Source organism: Monodelphis domestica, chromosome 3, assembly GCF_027887165.1.
Source record: "Monodelphis domestica isolate mMonDom1 chromosome 3, mMonDom1.pri, whole genome shotgun sequence".
Taxonomy (NCBI): Eukaryota; Metazoa; Chordata; class Mammalia; order Didelphimorphia; family Didelphidae; genus Monodelphis; species Monodelphis domestica.
In genome coordinates this window covers 533,419,214-533,440,123 of record NC_077229.1, presented here as the reverse complement: position 1 = coordinate 533,440,123, position 20,910 = coordinate 533,419,214, and the positions used below count along the sequence as shown (strand labels likewise).

The 20,910-nt window shown below is 37.1% G+C and overlaps 1 protein-coding gene across 2 annotated transcripts in view; it reads right to left on the bottom strand.

Annotated features, from left to right (window-relative positions):
• LNPEP (leucyl and cystinyl aminopeptidase) overlaps positions 1 to 20,910 on the bottom strand; it is a 205,211-nt gene that overhangs the window by 126,085 nt on the left and 58,216 nt on the right. For both annotated transcript variants that reach the window (XM_007486571.3, XM_056825018.1), the window contains exons 2-6: positions 18,917 to 19,757; positions 16,959 to 17,097; positions 13,323 to 13,454; positions 11,453 to 11,573; positions 10,555 to 10,709 (exon numbers count right to left, since the gene is read on the bottom strand). In XM_007486571.3, the coding sequence (XP_007486633.1) occupies positions 10,555 to 10,709; positions 11,453 to 11,573; positions 13,323 to 13,454; positions 16,959 to 17,097; positions 18,917 to 19,757 (1,388 nt within the window). The remainder of the gene's footprint in view (positions 1 to 10,554; positions 10,710 to 11,452; positions 11,574 to 13,322; positions 13,455 to 16,958; positions 17,098 to 18,916; positions 19,758 to 20,910) is intronic.

Sequence of the window (20,910 nt, the reverse complement as noted above, 5' to 3'; positions counted from 1 at the left end):
AATAGTGGCAAAGCAAGTTGAATTTATTGAAATGGTGCTTAATACTAATTTTATAATGTCATTAACAATAAAAATTTCCTTATCTGTAAAATGGGCACAATAATAGCACCTATCTCTCATAGTAAATATGAGGATTAAATGAAATAATATTTACAAAGCATATAGCAATTTCTGTCATGTGGGAGCCCTATGAAAAGGCTTCCTATTATTATTATTATTATTATTACTACAATAAAGTAAGACAGGATCCTGTGCTCAAATGTAGTGAAACTACCTACAAAATAATCACTAAGAGAATTATTAAAATGATCTAAATTTATCTTTAAAATGAAGGAAAACATTCCATATTTGAAAACCACCAAGGAAATAGATGAATGACTTTCTACTTTTTATGTTTAATACTGTATGAAAAAGAATATTTTTCATTTCATCTTTACTTAAATTTGTGATGTTTTACACTCTAAAAACTCCTTATTTCCCTATCATGTTTTATAAACTGACTAAATTTCATAATACATTTCCACTGCCTCATCTTCTGATAGGCCAGTGATTTTCCAGTGAGAGGGATATGAATAAATATCTCTCTAATACATTTGATAGCATGATATGACAGCAAAAGTACTGAGTCAGAGAACCTGAATTTGAATTCATTTCCCATGACATGACCTTTCTGGGTAGTCCAGGAAAGTCAATTCCCTTCTATAGCTGTGGCAGTTGGTGTCAATGATCTTTAAGGTTCCTTCCTGCCCCAAATCCTACATGTTGAGTTTATCCATTGTACCTCTTTTCACTTTAAGACTGTAACCTCCAGGGACTTCCGGTTAAGATGGCGGCTTAGAGAAAGCTGAAGTTCAGATCTCCGGAAAACCCTTCCCGACCGATCTCAAACTAGAAGCTCCTAAGGCGCCGAAATTCAAAACGATCAACAGCACAGACCCTGGGAACCCTCCTCCTGGACCTGGACCCGGTTCAAAAGGTACGGCTCCCCTTAAAAGCCAGAACCCGAGATCCCTCGGACCTCAGGGGTAGGAGCGCAGAGTCCAAGGCTCCCGGAAGCGGCAGCCGCGCCGGGCTCAGAGAGCAGGGTCTGAGGAACAACAACCCTCAGGGTCTTCTACCCAAGTCCCAGTCCGGGTGAAAGTTACTGCCTGGGGCTTCCGCTGCAGAGAGCCCGTTGGTCCGGGTGAAAGTTACTGCCTGGGGCCTCCGCTGCAGAGAGCTGATCAAAACAACAGCAACCCTCAGGGCGGGCAAGACAGCCTCACGGGCTGGATCCTGCTATCCAAGTCTCAGTGAAAGTCTGTGCTCTCGGAGCTTGGGGAAGCGGCAGCCCATCCCCCCGCAGGCCGACGAAACAGCCTCACGGCCAGCGATTCTGAAGGCAACTTCTGGAAATCGAGCCAGGGGGAGAGTGTGGCCTCGTGGTCCGACCCTTCCATTCCAGTTCCAGTGAGGCATATTCAGTTTAACCCAGGGAAAGCTCATAGAACTATCTGCCCAGGACTGCCTCTGAACACCAGACAGAGACAAGAAAAACTAATCCTCCACATTCAGAAATGGCAAACTCCACAGAACCACAGAAGCCCCAAAATACCAAGAAAAATAAGAAGAAAGGGGCGACTTTGGACACATTTTATGGAGCCAAAATACAAAATACAGAGCAGACAGAAGATAATATAAAAGAAAATGCTCCAAAACCTTCCAAAGGAAATGGAAACTCTCCACAAACCTATGAAGAATTTGAATCAGAAATGACCAAAAAGATGGAAGCCTTCTGGGAGGAAAAGTTGGAAATAATGCAAAAGAAATTCACGCATCTACAAAACCAGTTTGACCAAACTGTAAAAGAAAACCAGGCTTTAAAGGCCAGAATCAGGCAGCTGGAAGACAATGATCGTGTAAAAGAGCAAGAATCAATAAAGCAAAGCCAAAATACCAAGAAATTAGAAGAGAACATAAAATATCTCACCGACAAGGTGATAGATCTGGAAAATAGGGGGAGAAGGGATAATTTAAGAATAATTGGACTCCCAGATAAGCCAGAAATAAACACCAAACTGGACATGGTGATACAAGATATAATCAAAGAAAATTGCCCAGAGATTCTAGAACAAGGGGGCAATACATCCACTGACAGAGCTCACAGAACACCTTCTACACTAAACCCCCAAAAGACAACTCCCAGGAATGTAATTGCCAAATTCCAAAGCTATCAAACAAAAGAAAAAATCCTACAGGAAGCCAGAAAAAGACAATTTAGATATAAAGGAATGCCAATCAGGGTCACCCAAGACCTTGCAAGTTCTACTCTGAATGATCGTAAGGCATGGAACATGATCTTCAGAAAGGCCAGAGAGCTGGGTCTCCAACCAAGAATCAGCTACCCAGCAAAACTGACTATATACTTCCAAGGGAAAGTATGGGCATTCAACAAAATAGAAGACTTCCAACTTTTTGCAAAGAAAAGACCAGAGCTCTGTGGAAAGTTTGATACCGAAAATCAAAGAGCAAGGAATACCTGAAAAGGTAAATATTAAGGAAAGGGGAAAAATGTTATCTTCTTCTTTTACTCAAACTCTCTTCTATAAGGACTACATTTATATCAACCTATGTATACTAATATGTGGGGAAAATGTAATGTATAAATAGGGGGTAAAGAAAGACCAAATAGAATAATGGTTCTCACACAAAGATTCACAGGGGAAGGGGAGGGGAAGAAAACTCCTATAAGAAGGAGAGGAAGAGAGGGGGGGGGTTTACTTAAACCTCAATCTCAGGGAAATCAACTCTGAGAGGGAAAAACATCCAGATCCATTGGGATCTTGAATTCTATCTTACCCAACAAGGGTAAGGAGAAGGGAAAACCAAGGGGGGGAGGGGGAGAGGGAGAACAAAAAGGGAGGGAAAGAGAGGGGGGAGGGGGAGGGAACAAAAAGGGAGGGACTAAAAAGGGAAACATCAAGGGAGGGGACAAGGGGGACTGATTCAAAGTAAATCACTGGACTAAAAGGTAGAGCCGAAGAAGAAAAGGTTAGAATTAGGGAAGGCAATCAAAATGCCAGGGAGTCCACAAATGACAATCATAACTTTGAACGTGAATGGGATGAACTCACCCATAAAACGTAGACGAATAGCAGAATGGATTAGAATCCAAAACCCTACCATATGTTGTCTTCAAGAAACACACATGAGGCGGGTTGACACCCACAAGGTCAGAATTAAAGGATGGAGTAAGACCTTCTGGGCCTCAACTGATAGAAAGAAGGCAGGAGTGGTAACCATGATATCTGATAAAGCCAATGCAAAAATAGACCTGATCAAAAGGGATAGGGAAGGTAATTATATTTTGTTAAAAGGGACTCTAGACAATGAGGAAATATCATTAATCAACATGTATGCACCAAATAATATAGCACCCAAATTTCTAATGGAGAAACTAGGAGAATTGAAGGAAGAAATAGACAATAAAACCATACTAGTGGGAGACTTAAACCAACCATTATCAAATTTAGATAAATCAAATCAAAAAATAAATAAGAAAGAGGTAAAAGAAGTGAATGAAATCTTAGAAAAATTAGAATTAATAGACATATGGAGAAAAATAAATAGGGATAAAAAGGAATACACCTTCTTCTCAGCACCACATGGCACATTCACAAAAATTGACCATACATTAGGTCACAGAAACATAGCACACAAATGCAAAAAAGCAGAAATAATGAATGCAGCCTTCTCAGATCACAAGGCAATAAAAATAATGATTAGTAATGGTACATGGAAAACCAAATCTAAAACCAATTGGAAATTAAACAATATGATACTCCAAAACCGTTTAGCTAAAGAAGAAATCATAGAAACAATTAATAATTTCATCAAGGAAAATGACAATGGCGAAACATCCTTTCAAACCTTTTGGGATGCAGCCAAAGCGGTAATCAGAGGCAAATTCATATCCCTGAAAGCTCATATTAACAAACAAGGGAGAGCAGAGATCAATCAATTGGAAATGCAATTGAAAAAACTCGAAAGCGATCAAATTAAAAACCCCCAGCAGAAAACCAAATTAGAAATCCTAAAAATTAAGGGAGAAATTAATAAAATCGAAAGTGATAGAACTATTGATTTAATAAATAAGACAAGAAGCTGGTACTTTGAAAAAACAAACAAAATAGACAAAGTACTGGTCAATCTAATTAAAAAAAGGAAGGAAGAAAAGCAAATTCACAGCATTAAAGATGAAAAGGGGGACAGCACCTCCAATGAGGAGGAAATTAAGGCAATCATTAGAAATTACTTTGCCCAATTATATGGCAATAAATACACCAATTTAGGAGAAATGGATGAATATATACAAAAATACAAACTGCCTAGACTAACAGAAGAGGAAATAGAATTCTTAAATAATCCCATATCAGAAATTGAAATCCATCAAGCCATCAAAGAACTTCCTAAGAAAAAATCCCCAGGGCCTGATGGATTCACCTGTGAATTCTATCAAACATTCAGAGAACAGTTGACCCCAATACTATACAAACTATTTGACATAATAAGCAAAGAGGGAGTTCTACCAAACTCCTTTTACGACACAAACATGGTACTGATTCCAAAACCAGGCAGGTCAAAAACAGAGAAAGAAAACTATAGACCAATCTCCCTAATGAATATAGATGCAAAAATTTTAAATAGGATACTAGCAAAAAGACTCCAGCAAGTGATCAGAAGGATCATTCACCATGATCAAGTAGGATTCATACCAGGGATGCAGGGCTGGTTCAACATTAGGAAAACCATCCACATAATTGACCACATCAACAAGCAAACTAGCAAGAACCACATGATTATCTCAATAGATGCAGAAAAAGCCTTTGATAAAATACAACACCCATTCCTATTAAAAACACTAGAAAGCATAGGAATAGAAGGGTCATTCCTAAAAATAATAAACAGTATATATCTAAAACCAACAGCTAATATCATCTGCAATGGGGATAAACTAGATGCATTCCCAATAAGATCAGGAGTGAAACAAGGATGCCCATTATCACCTCTACTATTTGACATTGTACTAGAAACACTAGCAGTAGCAATTAGAGAAGATAAAGAAATTGAAGGTATCAGAATAGGCAAGGAGGAGACCAAGTTATCACTCTTTGCGGATGACATGATGGTCTACTTAAAGAATCCTAGAGATTCAACCAAAAAGCTAATTGAAATAATCAACAACTTTAGCAAAGTTGCAGGATACAAAATAAACCCACATAAATCATCAGCTTTTCTATATATCTCCAACACAGCTCAGCAGCAAGAACTAGAAAGAGAAATCCCATTCAAAATCACCTTAGACAAAATAAAATACCTAGGAATCTATCTCCCAAGACAAACACAGGAACTATATGAACACAACTACAAAACACTCGCCACACAACTAAAACTAGACTTGAACAATTGGAAAAACATTAACTGCTCATGGATAGGACGAGCCAATATAATAAAAATGACCATCCTACCCAAACTTATTTATCTATTTAGTGCCATACCCATTGAACTACCAAAATACTTCTTCACTGATTTAGAAAAAACCATAACAAAGTTCATTTGGAAGAACAAAAGATCAAGGATATCCAGGGAATTAATGAAAAAAAACACATATGATGGGGGCCTTGCAGTCCCTGACCTAAAACTATATTACAAAGCAGCAGTCATCAAAACAATTTGGTACTGGCTAAGAAACAGAAAGGAAGATCAGTGGAATAGACTGGGGGAAAACGACCTCAGCAAGACAGTATACGATAAACCCAAAGATCCCAGCTTTTGGGACAAAAATCCACTATTCGATAAAAACTGCTGGGAAAATTGGAAGACAGTGTGGGAGAGACTAGGAATAGATCAACACCTCACACCCTACACCAAGATAAATTCAAAATGGGTGAGTGACTTAAACATAAAGAAGGAAACCATAAGTAAATTGGGTAAACACAGAATAGTATACATGTCAGACCTTTGGGAGGGGAAAGGCTTTAAAACCAAGCAAGATATAGAAAGAATCACAAAATGTAAAATAAATAATTTTGACTACATCAAACTAAAAAGCTTTTGTACAAATAAAACCAATATAACTAAAATCAGAAGGGAAACAACAAATTGGGAAAAAATCTTCATAGAAACCTCTGACAAAGGTTTAATTACTCATATTTATAATGAGCTAAATCAATTGTACAAAAAATCAAGCCATTCTCCAATTGATAAATGGGCAAGGGAAATGGATAGGCAGTTCTCAGATAAAGAAATCAAAACTATTAACAAGCACATGAAGAAGTGTTCTACATCTCTTATAATCAGAGAGATGCAAATCAAAACAACTCTGAGGTATCACCTCACACCTAGCAGATTGGCTAACATAACAGCAAAGGAAAGTAATGAATGCTGGAGGGGATGTGGCAAAGTAGGGACATTAATTCATTGCTGGTGGAGTTGTGAACTGATCCAACCATTTTGGAGGGCAATTTGGAACTATGCCCAAAGGGCGACAAAAGAATATCTACCCTTTGACCCAGCCATAGCACTGCTGGGTCTATACCCCAAAGAGATAATGGACACAAAGACTTGTACAAAAATATTCATAGCTGCGCTCTTTGTGGTGGCCCAAAACTGGAAAACGAGGGGATGCCCATCAATTGGGGAATGGCTGAACAAACTGTGGTATATGTTGGTGATGGAATACTATTGTGCTAAAAGGAATAATAAAGTGGAGAAGTTCCATGGAGACTGGAACAACCTCCAGGAAGTGATGCAGAGCGAGAGGAGCAGAACCAGGAGAACATTGTACACAGAGACTAATACACTGTGGTATAATCGAACGTAATGGACTTCTCCATTAGTGGCGGTGTAATGTCCCTGAACAACTTTCAGGGATCCAGGAGAAAAAAAAACACCATTCATAAGCAAAGGATAAACTATGGGAGTGGAAACACCGAGAAAAAGCAACTGCCTGAATACAGAGGTTGAGGGGACATGACAGAGGATAGACTTTAAATGAACACTCTAATGCAAATACTATCAACAAAGCAATGGGTTCAAATCAAGAAAACATCTAATGCCCAGTGGACTTACGCGTCGGCTATGGGGGGTGGGGGGGAGGAAAAGAAAATGATCTATGTCTTTAACGAATAATGCTTGGAAATGATCAAATAAAATATATTTAAAAAAAAAAAAAAAAAAAAAAAAAAAAAAAAAAAAAAAAAAAAAAAAAAGACTGTAACCTCCAAGAGAGCAGTCTTATATAACCTTTGGGTCTCTGTCAGCACCTATTACTAAACTACTGCAATATTATGCACAGTGTGAACCAAGAATTAGTTTGGCAAATTGGACTAAAAGGACCAGTTAGCAATCATTCACACTGACTGCCTGGATGAGAAGTGTTTTTCTGCCTTATTTGGGAGGATGGGGAGAAGAACTCAAGTCTTCAGGTTTTTTCCTAAGCTGGCTGAATTACAGATAGTTGATAGGATTCAAAAATAAAGATTCTTCAAGAAAAATGGCACGTATGCAAAATGCTGAATTTAAGAACTCTTTAGTTCTCTCTTCATGTGTTTCAATCATGATGTGAGGGAGAAGATGGGAAAATATTTATAGGAAGTACTTATTGAAGGGAGACAGCAAGAAAGAGAGAGAGAGGGAGGGAGGGGGAGGGAGAGAAGGAGAAAGAGAGGGAAAGGGATAGAGGGAGAAGGAAAGGGAGAGAGAGAGTGGGAGAGTGGGTAAAAGATTGAAGAGAGAGAGGAGAGGTAGAGGGAGAGAATGAAAGATGGAGGAGAGAGGGGAGAGGGAGAGGGATAGAAAGAATAAGGGAGTATGGAGAGAGGAGGAAGAGAGGGGGGGAAGAGAGAGAAGAAGAGAGAGAGAGGGAAAGAGGGAGGGAGAGGGAGAGAGAGAGAGAGAGACAGAGACAGAGACAGAGACAGAGAGATGGAGGGAGGGAGAGAGAGAGACAAGCTAGAGGATCAAAGTGTAAAACAGGAAGCAATGAGTGCCTTCTCTAGGGGCTCCTTAACATTACAAGGAGGGGCTGGAGGCACAGGAAATAAGAGCTATGGAACAGTACATATGCAGTCATATGGATCTTTGCTTAAGTTCAAGTTGGACTAGATGGCCTAATTCTGAAATCCTGTGGCTATCTGTTGCATTTGTTAAGAATTTGCTATGAATGCCCTAGGTCAGGTAATGAAGTATTTATCCCCTACCCTCAAGGAGCTTACCTTCTAAAGGAGGAACACAACATGACCACAGATAAGTACAAAGTATACTCAAATAGATCTGGGATGGTACTAATATTACTGTTCCTTCCAACAATGCAAATAGAAAAGAAATCCATTCATTCCTGACCATCCTTCTTTGTGACTCAGTCCATCTTTTCTTTTCTTTTGTTATTCTTCCCTTCTGTCTTAGAATCGATATGGCAGAAGAGTGGTAAAGTGTGAATTGCTTCCTTCCCAGAGAAATCCAAAATAACAAAGTATTTTTTTAAGAAGAAAAAAACAATTTTTAACTGATCAATACATTCAAAAAGTTTGAAAACATGTTTGAAAACATGTACAATGTGTAACACCTGTGGATCTCACCGCTCCATGAATGGGTTTGGAGATGTATTCTTATCTCTCATATCTCTTCACTTGAGTCATGTTTGATCTTTATGATTTTGCTACATGGGCTTATTTTTTCTTCTTACATTGTTTTAGTTTTTTCTTGGCTCTGGTTCCTTCACTCTACATCAACTCATATAGATCTTTCTAGGCTTCACTATATGCCTCACATACAGCATTTCTTACAGCACAGTAACAGTATTCCAGTACTTCCATGTGCCACAATTTATTTGGCCATTCCCCAATTGACAAGGCATTCATCCCAACCCCTCCAAAATTGATAATTGCCATATTTTGTCATCTTTGCCAAATTGAAGGATAGAAGATAAAACGTCAAGATTGTTTTGAATTGCATTCTCTTATTATTAATGATCTTGATCATTCTTTCATGTGGTTGTAAATAGTTTGCAGTTCTTATTATGAGAATTGTTTGTTCATATCCTTTGACTGCTATCTGTGGAGGAATGCTTAATTGTGTGTGTGTTCATTCATTCACTGTTTATGTAACTTGGATGCCAAATGCTTAACAGAGAAATTTGATATAAAGATTTTTTTTCCATTTGACCATTTCCCTACTTATCCTTAGTGAATTAAGGTTGTTTGTACAACAGAGTTTCAGTTTCAAGTCATCCAAGTAGTCTACTTTATCTCATAATCACCTCTATCTCTTATTTGGCTAAAAATACATCTCCTACCCATAGCTGTGAGGGGTATGTGGTCTGTTTTGCTTCTAATTTTTTAATAGTTTGACCAATAATATTAAAATCATTTATCCATTTAAAATATATTGAGGAACAGGGTGCTTCTGATGCCTTTTCCACCCCTTTCCCACTGTCCCTGGTAGAAAGGGACCATACCAAAGCATGGAACATTTTATATTTTTCTATTTTGTAAGGTGGTAAGACCAAAAAAAAATTATAGCCAAACGCCCAGTCTAGTGATGAACCTCTCCATACTTAGCTAGATTAGTCTTTGGAAAACATATTGAATTTGCTATTGGGATCATACCTAAAGTCTTTCCAGCAGAGTAGATTTTTACAGAGTTAGCACTCTCTGGAGGAAGCAAAGGATTAAGATTTTTATTAAAAATACAAAAAAAGCATTTTCAAGAGGGAGAAAGTGCTAACAATGCAGGAAATCAGGAAAGGCTAATAGAGAAGGTACAAACTACATATTCTTTGACAGAAGCTCCAGAGTCTATGAGTGCATTGGAGATTTAGGAGACCCCTTGTGCAAAGACCCAGAGATGGGAAAGGCAGAATACTGAGTACAGGGAACAACCAGCAGCCCAGTGAGATACAGGCTGAATTCCATTGCTTCTCAGGCTCCTTACAACTGAAATTCTATGATCACAGAGTACATGAAGAGCTGTATGAAAAAGACTAGGGAGGTAAGTAGGAGTTAGGAGCATTTTGTCTCCTAGGGGCACAAAAGAACCACTGAAGAGACAGGAGTAGGGAAGTGACACAATCACATCTATGTTTTAGGAAGACCGATTTGGCACTTATATGAAGGAGAGATTAAGACTACTGTTACAGGTGTGTTAGCAGAGAAAAAGAGATAGTCAGTAATGGGGGAACAGAGGATGAATTGGTAACTGATTGGCTATGATGGGGTCTGGGGGAGAAAAAAGTAGGGGTGGGGGAGAAGGTCAAGAATGATTCCAAGACAGGTGATTAGGAAGATGGTCTTATGTTGCTTCTCAAATGAAATAAAGGAGATTAGAAAATGGGCATGAGGGAATTATGAGTTCTATTTTGGAGAAAGACATCAGGTATTGGTTAGAAAGCTAAATATGAGTTATAAAGACTTCTGTTATAGCAAAGAAGATAATTTTTTTCTGTTGTAAAACACTATTAGCATTAGGAAACAGACAACAGACAAGGAATTTAGTTAAATATTTCAGTTGTAATACCTGGTGAGCCAGTTCATGTGCAATTATTCTTGTAACCAGTTTTCTATCCATCACAGAAGAAGTATTATTATCATATAAGAGCGTTTCTTCTCGGAAAGTGATCAAACCCCAATTTTCCATAGCTCCAGCTTGAATGTCAGGAATAGCTACCAAATCTTGAAACAAAGGAAAAAGGTAACCAGTTTTTTTCCTGCTTAAATACATCTATTTCTCTTTTCAGAAAAATACTCTCATCATTGGTTTATCACTACAAAGAAGGTCTTAAGTCCTTTTGCCGGATCATTGACATCCTTGCCACCTTCCTGCCAGGAGCACAGCACCTACCTGGCAGCTGAGAAAGGTGGGAGCAAAACCCATTTGGACCTTTGGTTTTATGGCTACGTAGCAAAAGAGAAAAGCAAAAAATCTAATTCTTCCAAAAAAGAAACATTTTCAGAGGCAGGACAAAGTAATTAGTCTTCTGTCAACTAACACAAAGCTTTAACAGATTACAAAGTTTATCTTTCCTTGCAGGAGAGCTACTAGCATTGCACATTAATAATTTTATTACTTATTAGAGCAGTTTTTGGTAAAAGAAAGTTAATATTAAGCCTTCAAACTACCACATATATGTGTGTATTTCTATGCAGCCCTCTGTATATGTGTACATGTATGTAAACTTCCACTGCCACAGTCCTTCAGATTCACAAGTATATTAATTATGGCATATTGTCAGCCAGCTATTCCTATATCATAATGGCTAAAATTATTTAGGAACAGTTTTCATGTGAACACTATTTCTGTTATATTTCCTCTTAAAATACACAGGATACAAATGTTTTCCCAAAATGTACATATAGCTTCCTAACAAATGAATATTGTAAACTTAAAGAAGGCCAGGGAAATATTAAATTTTTACCCAATTTCTGAAGAGGGTACTTGATTTCAAAATAGTGTTGGTAAAATTCAAGAAGTTTCACTGCTGTATCAAGGGCATGTTTGACTTGATCAATCTTCTCTGGTACAGTATAAATAGAAACCTAAAACCAAATAACAGGAAACATCACTTAACAACAAAATTTCAAATATAACTGGAGTGGAAAGAAATTAGAATTTCATGGTCAAGTCTACAGACTTTCAATAGAAACTGCCCTCTGTATCCCTGTTGCTAGAGAAAACACTACTTTCAGAGAGAGACCTGGATTCTGGTTGCAACTTCTAGTCCCACTTGCCTTCCTGGGACCATAACCATAAAATTTTCAGATATAAATCTGATGTGGAATGTACCATCAATCAGTGTCATTCAGTGTCAATCAGTGTCAATCAGTGACAATCAGTGTCACTATACATTAACAGGGATAGAACTAAAAAGATAGTTCCTGCCTTCAAGGAGCTTAATTCTCCTAGAGGATCTATATCTTTTGTTCAAAGGTGGGCAAAATATAGGCTACGTAGAAAAAAAATACTCAGTGATTTGGAATTGAGAGCACTAGTAACTGAGGTAATCAGGAAATCAGCCAATGATCATTATTTCTTATGTTATCAATACTTAATCAATATCCTTATTACAGCACTCATTATATGTAATTTGATTCAAATACTTTGATTCAAACACTGTACTAAGCCCTAGAGATACAGAGACTAAAAATGAGAGTACTCTCTTCTATCCAGAGATGCAACATATTAACAAATAGGCATATATAAAATAAATATAAGTTAATTTGATAGGAGGGAACACTACACTAAAGGTCTCCTATAGGAGACACCATTTAAGATAAACTTTGATGGAAACCATGGATTTTACAAGGCAGAAGTACATTCTAGTTATGGGGGACAACTTATGTGTGTGTTGTTTTTATTTTTTTTTTTGCCCAATTACATGTAAAAACAATTTCAAAAATATTGAGTCTCTAATTCTACCCTCCCCCCCCCCCACCTCCCTATTAGGGATGGTGAACAGTCTAACATAGCTTCTACGTGTGCAATTATGTAAAACATTCTTCCATATTAAACCTTTTGGGGAAGGAAACTCAAAAGAAATACTCTGATCTAGATTCAGACTCCATCAGTTCTTACTCTGGAAGCAGATGGTATTTTTTATCAAAAGTCCTTTGGGATAGTTTTGTATTAATGTATTGCTAAGAATAGCTGATTTATTCACAGTTGTTCATCATACAATACTGCTATCACTGTATACAATGTTCTCCTGGTTCTGCTTACTTCACTCTGCACCAGTTTATGTAAGTCTTTCCAGGTTTCTCTGAGATGGGGACAACTTTTACAAAGGTACAGAGATGGGAGATGTATGTATGGGTCACATATGGAGAATAGCAACAAGGTCAGTTTGGCTTTGGTCCTGTAAGTGGTAAGTATTTGGGAGGGAGGGAGAAGGAGAGGAAGACAGAGAGAGATGGGGAGAGAGATGAGGGGGGGGAGAGAGAAAGAGACAGAGAGAGACAGAGAGACAGAGAGAAGAGGGAGGGAAGGGAGAAAGGGAGAAAGAGAGGAAAAGAGAGAGATTCACTCCTAGTTTTCTAGGAATTATCACAGTCTACCAAGTTTCTCTTTTAATCAAATATTCATATCAGATGAAATTTAGATTGTTTATTTCCAGCTACTAAATCAGATCTATCCCAGTCTCTTTAGATAATACAGCACAAAGTAGAACATTTGGGACATAAGAAACAAGTTTATTTGGAAGTCATGATTTTTCTGAGAAAAGATAGCAATTAGAATTCTTAACAATTCACTCATTTGCAACAGGCTTAAAGGCATATGAAATAACATACCAGAGTTCCATCTGTCTCCTGGGTCATATTCTTCAATTCTCCCACAATGAAGGCAACCAGATATGTACTCATTTTCACACTCTCAAAAAATTCATCCTTAATAAGTCCACCTTCCATTTGAACAGATGATTTCTATGGGGAAAAGGGTGGAGGGAAGAGTCAGCATTATATCTATTGGAAAATATGATTGTGATAAATAAATATGAACAGATGATGGACAATAAAGATTTGAGTATATTTTATATCTGTAAGCATGAGTTTACATCGTAGGGTTGGTGCCTCTTTAACCAATAAAATAATACTAGGTGCCAATCTCATAAAGAATGTATAAGAATCCAAAATAAAAGCATAGGTTAGCTTATTTTATATTTTATTACAATTAATTAAATGCTTTCCTTATAAGGCCTTGATAAAATTAATATTAGTATTATACCCATTTAAAGATGAGAAAACTGAGGTTTAAAGAGGTTGAGATGTGTGCACAAGTTATTCAGGTAGCACATGACAAAGCTGGAACTTGAACCCAGGCCAACTGATGCCAAATCCAATGCTCTTTCCACCACAACATGCTACTTCACCATATCAAAAGTTAAGTTCTTCAGAAGTAGTAAAATTCAACTTTACTGGCACAGATACTTCAATTTGAGGGCTGAATAAGGAGATATGGTTATATTGTTGGAAAGCAGAGAGGTAAAAATTCACTTCTATAGGAATGGACAACATTGCTGTCTAGTGCCATAGAGGGGATTCTTTTGGATTTTTCATTATAAATTAGAAAAAGTTGCTTCCTGGTTAACAAAGCACAGTTAAATTTGTCCATTTTGTTCCAAGAAATGCATGAAGTGTTCTCCAAACCTCCCAAACTACTTTATAAACAAATATTTTTTGAATGTATATAAAGCACACCAATAGGAATCACAGAATTTCAGAGTTGGAAAGAACCTCAGAGGTCATCTAGTTCAATTTGTGCCCAAAAATATCCCCTCTGCAACACACCCAACAGATAATAACACAACCATTATGAGAAGACCTCAAGCGAAGCAGAACCCCCTGATGCCATTCCCAACTTTGGAAAGCTCTTATTGCTATCATAAATCAAAACATGAAGCAGCTAAATGATATACTAAACACAGGGCTGAAGCTTTGGTTCAAGAAAACCTGAGCTTATGTCCTGCCTTGGACACTTACTAGCTGTGTAAACCTGGAAGAATCTCTCAGCCTCATAGCCCCAGTGTCCTCATCTATGAAATAAGAAGGGTGGACTGTCACTTTTAAAGATGACCTCTGAGTCATCTTCCAGTTTCAAATCTATGTCTAAATTTGCTTCTTCCTAACTTCTATTTACTATAGCTCTACCCTTTGCAGCCATTTCTGAATGAAAGTATGGAGTCTCCTTCCTCCTTACTTCATATAAGGATGATATTAGAAAATAAGTATTGTTTTATTAGTTTATGGATAAAAAGTAAAGTGCTGGCTTGAGAAAGAATTGGAGTTTGAAGCAGAGCTGAGAGAGCATGTTGATTTCAGATGTTGACAGTTATAACCACTTTTTTTGCGTCAATTACTCTCACTGGCCAACTGTCAATTCTTCAAACTCCAATTTTTTCTCAAGCCAGTCACTCTACTTTTTATCCCTAAATTAATAAAACAATACTTATTTTCCAATATCATCCTTACACTCCCTCATCTATATATTCTTTAAAATTTCTGTATTATATTTTCCTTTTCCAGAGAATATGTAGATATAATTTTTAATCATCATTTTCTGACATTTTGGATTCCATCTTCTCTCTCTCCCTTCCTCCATTTCCCTCCCTGAGACAGCGGGTAATATAATATCGATTATACATGTGCTATCTAGGAATACATATTTCCATGTTCATCATGTTGTGAAAGGAGGCATGTGTCATTTCTACAAGGAGAAAAACTCATGAAGGAAATAAAGTGAAAAATGGTTACGCTTCAATCTGCATTCAGACTCCATCAGTTCCTTTTTTGGTGGTGGATAGCCTTTTTCATTATGAATCTCTTGGAGCTGTCTTGAATCCTTGCGTTGTTAAGAATAGTTAAGTAATTCACAGTTGATCATTGTATATAAAATTGTAGTAGTAGTAGTCTCTCGGTAACTGAGGATGACAATTGTCTTTGTGCGTTTTCATCTATGATAGATGAGTGTGCACAAAGACATTTGTGCGTGAAGGAGATTTAAGTGGAAAAGTCGATACACAGAGACAGTCCCACTCTCTCGGCATAGTTACTGTATATATATGTATGTGTGTGTGTGTGTGTGTGTGTGTGTGTATATATATATATGTGTGTGTGTGTATATATATATATATGTGTGTGTGTGTGTAATATATACATACATACATACATATACATACATATATACATATATATATATATATATATGTTTTCTAATATCCAAACTTTATATGCAATGAATTGGAGGTCCTTCAGCATCCAGACTGCCCTGCTCTGAGCTCTCTCTAATTTAAGAATAAACTTCCTAAAAATCCTAGACTAGAACCCAATCCTCCAAATCTGGTCTGGCCAAGACAGTATAAAGTAGAATGAGGACATCCTTATTCCTGGATGTTCTATTTCTCCTGATTCTAGCTAAAATGACATTAACTTTCTTGGCTGCCATATCATACTGCTGAATTATAATGAACTTCTAGTACACTAAAACCAGGAACTTGAAAAGTCGAAAGTTGAAAAAAAAAACTTTTCCTTGAAAAATTGCTGGTTTTAGTAGACTAGAGGTTCACTTTTGTTTATTGAACCTGTGTGCAAGATGGCATTTATCCTTATTAAATGTCATCTTTTTTGAGCCAGTCCAATGTTCTAGCATACTGAAATCTTTTTTCATTCTTTTATCCAATGCGTAAATTATTCCCAGCTTTGTAATTTGAAAATCTGAAGCATGTATGCTTTTAATTCAAGTTACTAGGGAGCAGGGGAGAGGGGGAATGTTAAACTACCACAGAGTAAAGCAAAGATTCCTAAAGTACTCCATTAGAAGTTTCCTTCCTGGATGAGAGCAAATCATTAATGATTATTTTAAGTCTCTCATTCAGCTGGAATTCACTAAAGTATATAATATAGTATAGGAAATAAGTCTAAATCAATTTCTTGTCAAATTGCTAACTAATTCAATAAAGTACATTTTAAGAAATAAGGCCTTGGGGGCAGCTAGGTAGCTCAGTGGATTGAGAGTCAGGCCTAGAGACAGGAGGTCCTAGGTTCAAATCTGGCCTCAGACACTTCCCAGTTGTGTGACCCTGGGCAAGTCACTTAACCCCCATTGCCTAGCCCTTACTACTCTTCTGCCTTGGAGCCAATACACAGTATTGGCTCCAAGACAGAAGGTAAGGGTTTAAAAAAAAAAGAAAGAAAAAAGGCCTTGCCCAGTTTTTATTTTCTATAGGTTTACCAATAAATAATCTTTCTGAAAACATTTTTAATTCCTTTAAAGGTTTTCTAAGCAAGAATACAAATACATATTAAGATACTTCTAATTGTGCTATTTCATGTGGTTGAGAATGTACTATATTCTTTGACACAACTAAGATGAAACAAACCACTGAGAAAGAGTCACAAAAGAATGTTTACATTCAAAGAACAATATTTTACCTTAGGCATATTTGACAAAGCTGTATATTGCTCCTCCCTCACAATCTTGATGACAAATGTTGCTTTAAATGCTGGTTCATCAAAACAAGGAAAAGCAGACCTTGCTGCAAGAGGTTCAAACTGAGTTGCTGCAAAGTACCTAAAAGAACATGAAAAATGCATTAAAAAAAAACTGCAAACAAAGGAATAACAAAAATGCCATTAACCAGTCTGTCTGAGACTTTACTTCATCAGGGACAACCTTATTGTTAATATCGATTTTGAAAACCAAGAACCAAAAAACCTCAGAGTTCAAATTATACATACTTATCTTTGCCCCTGAAACAAATCAAAATTTTTTCTCTTTCCTTCTTCCTTAACTGAGGAGACAGAAGATAAATTCTTGTGAGAATTTATCTAAGCATTTAGGCCTCATTTATTACTTTTTAAAATTACTTTATTATAAAGAAAAAAAAGAAAGGCAGATTATGGTCATGGACTCCTAAACAAAGGAAGAAACAGGGATCCAGTGTCGACAGAGCACTTGGACATGTTCAAAGTTCTTTTAGGATGACTATGTCACTGTCACACATTTACATGTTGCTAAATGCCCTGAATACTACCACATAGTAAAAAAGATCTCACATTTATCTTCCTCCACTTACACGGAAACTACACTTGTTTAACTGATTCCTAACTGGAGTTCTGGTTTTTAGTTTCTGAGATCTTGCACAAATTCTGATCCTCTGTCCCTGGGATGCACTATTTCATCATAGCTTCTTAGAATCCCAAGCTTCCTTGGAGACTGGGCTCAAGGGCAAACTCCTGCAGAAAGACTTTGTTGGTGCTCTCTCTCTCTCTCTCATCATATAAGATTATGTATACTTGGCTATTTACATGTTATATATTCTCTCAGTAGAAAGTATGCTTGCTGAGAGAAAAGGACTATTTAAATTTTGTCTTTCTTCAGTAGCACAGTGCCTTGAATAGAGTAGGCATTCAGAAATGCTTGTTGGCATGTATTGGATTATTTTACTTGGCATCTGACACAGCTTCATATAGAGGATTATAAAAAAATCATAAAGAATGCTATTTTGGGTCCAGATTGTTAGGATGAAGAGAACTCCCTGTGAGGGAACTCCTTCCACCAATGCAAATTTTGTATTCTTCTGCAGTTGAAGAATCTTAGAAACTTTCTAGAGCTCAAAAGGTCTTATGGTAAAGATGAGAGACAGATAAATACAAAATGGGATTGCATATTAAAACATTAAAATAACTGACTCTGCTTGAGAAAATTTCAGAAAAAATGCTATGAGTTACATAGGAAAACTGCAAGAAAAATTGCAAATGAAAGTATGCACCAGATTATAAGAGATGGGGTGTCTCTTTCACTTTCCTAGCACAACTTTTGTCACCTAATTGAGGTTGATATAGATTTCCTTTTTAGCTTCAAAACACAAATCTACACTATGCAGTTGTATTTTTCAAATAACTCACTAACACTAGTGATATAAGAAAATACATACAGAAAACTACATCTCTGCCATCCTATTCTGCCTTGCCACTGACCCAACTTCTTTTCCTTTAAACTGTAAGCTAAAAAAGATGACCCAAGACAGAAAATAAATGCAAGGTTTCAACATCTCTCTCCAAAAGGAATCAGTGGTCAAAGTAGACTAGATTTATCTTTCAGGGTTATGAAAACCTTAGGACAGCTAAAAATTAAAAGAATAGAAAGGCAAATCTAAATGTTAGAGAAACATATGCTCTGTTTGACATTAAGTTTCTACTCATTTCCAAACATATGTTCAAAGCTTTGATACCAAATGAAGGAAAAAGAATGTGTCCTGTGCATTATTTTTCATACAACCAACCAAAGAAAACAGCTGCATTTTGTATCTTTGATCTGGCTGATAAGCAAGTAAGTCTCAAAAATAACAACAGATCCCTGAACAAAAGAACTTAAGAGAACTACATACTTTTTCTCTTTATTTTCATTTTCATATGTGACTCCATAAAATCCATAGTAGTTGCTAGATATATTTGCTGAATAGTCTATCTTCAGGGTATAGTTGTGTCCTTCCAGAAGTGCTTCAGGTGCTACGATTGCAATTTGGTCATGAAATTTATATTCCAAGAATTCAACTTGTTTCTCTTGCTTTGAAACTCCTGAAGCAAATAATACTTTTGAGATATTATGCCCAGAGCTATGAAGAATAATATTTCGAGTGACTTTAAGGACCTGAACCTTAATCTCCACAGAACCCTTAAATTGCATTGTGGTAAGGTTTGGGTATATGTTGAGTTCATATTGTAATGGCATTATGTTTTGGGGAAGTCTAATCTGAGCCCAGGGAAACAACTTCCCATTAGTTGCAATAGGTTGTATTAGTTCCATGGACTGATTTTTTTTATGGCAGCCTTCTTTGGTAAAGGTACACCGGGGAAGAAGGTAAATCACCATTATTACAGAAACAGCAACCACAAGGACAAAAGTACAAACTAGCATGGTCCTTGCAGAGGGCAGTGAACAAGCCCCATCAGGACCCTGTCTATAGCCGGTTATGTTATTCCGAAGACCTGAGCTTCTGTTCATGAAAGACATGCCCAGCAGTTTTGCAGATGATTCATAGTCCTCTTCATCCTCATCCATCTCATGTTCTCCAAGACCACGAACAAGTAGTCTTGAGCCCCGAGGTTCATATTCCACCTCATCAGGTTCCAGGGGATGTAAACAAGGCTCTTTGGCTAAATCCACCACATCTGGCTCTTCCTCAAACATGCTGTTTTCAATCATGTTCCTGGGGAGCTGAAGCCGATCTAAAAAATAAAAATATTATATTTTTAAAAGTATACTTTGTTTTTGAAATGCATTCATTTAATGAACAGAATAGAAATCAGCAAGGAATAAAATGTTAATAATTAAATTACTTCTGTAGAAAGTATTAACATTTTGGAATCTCTAAATCACTTAAATTTTTTGCCATTGTGGTACATACACGAGATCCACTAAATAAAAAAAGCGGGAACCTTTACCTTTATTCTTAGAATCTATACTATGTTTTGGTTGCAAGGCAGATAAGCAGTAAGGACTAGGCAATGGGAGTTAAGTGATTTGGCCAGAGTCATAAAGCTAAGAGGCCTCAGCCAAATTTGAGCCCAGAACTTCCCATTTTTTGGCCAGGCTCTCAATCCATTGAGCCACCTAGCTGTCTCCCACCATCCTCCAGCCCCCTGCTATATTCTTTGTTTAATTTTTAAAATTTTTCCATGGTTACAAGATTTATGTTTTATCCATCACTTCATCCCTCCCCACTCCCAGAGTTGACAAGCAACACTATATTCTTTTTTAACAAATTCTTGCTCTCCAAAGCCAAAAAAGATCAAATTGTGAAAAAGAAGCCTTCACAATCAAGACACATCATGGATCTATTATACTCATCACCCACTTTTGCACTATTGGAGAAACTTACATTGTATCAAGAAGATCCAGAATGAACTCTGGGGTGCAACTGATTGAACTGAAGGGGGTTGAACATTTATTTTGAATTTAAATTTTTATGCCAAAGGGGACTGCCCCCTAATTTGTTTTTTGTCAATGCGCCTAGCAAAACATTGGTTTGCTTTCTCTCTCTTCTATTTCCCTCCTATCTCTAACTATTGTAGTTTCCTCTTAGAAGGTGCAATATTGTATACACCTTTAGTTAGAAAATTTTTAGGGTTCAAGATAATTATGTCAAATGATCAATTGGGTAGACTAATCTCCCAAATGATAACAGGGGGAATTATGAAGATTAAATTAACTCTCCCCTGCCCATTTTTAGATTTAATCACCAGAAACGTATACACCTCACTTACACCTGAGTAGGGGAGGTCTGTGACCCACGTGTGTGATAGTGGGTGATGAATCAGAATTGACCAATTGCCCCCTGGGCAGTTCTAAGTAAAAATTTAGCTGTAATTGGCACATGTA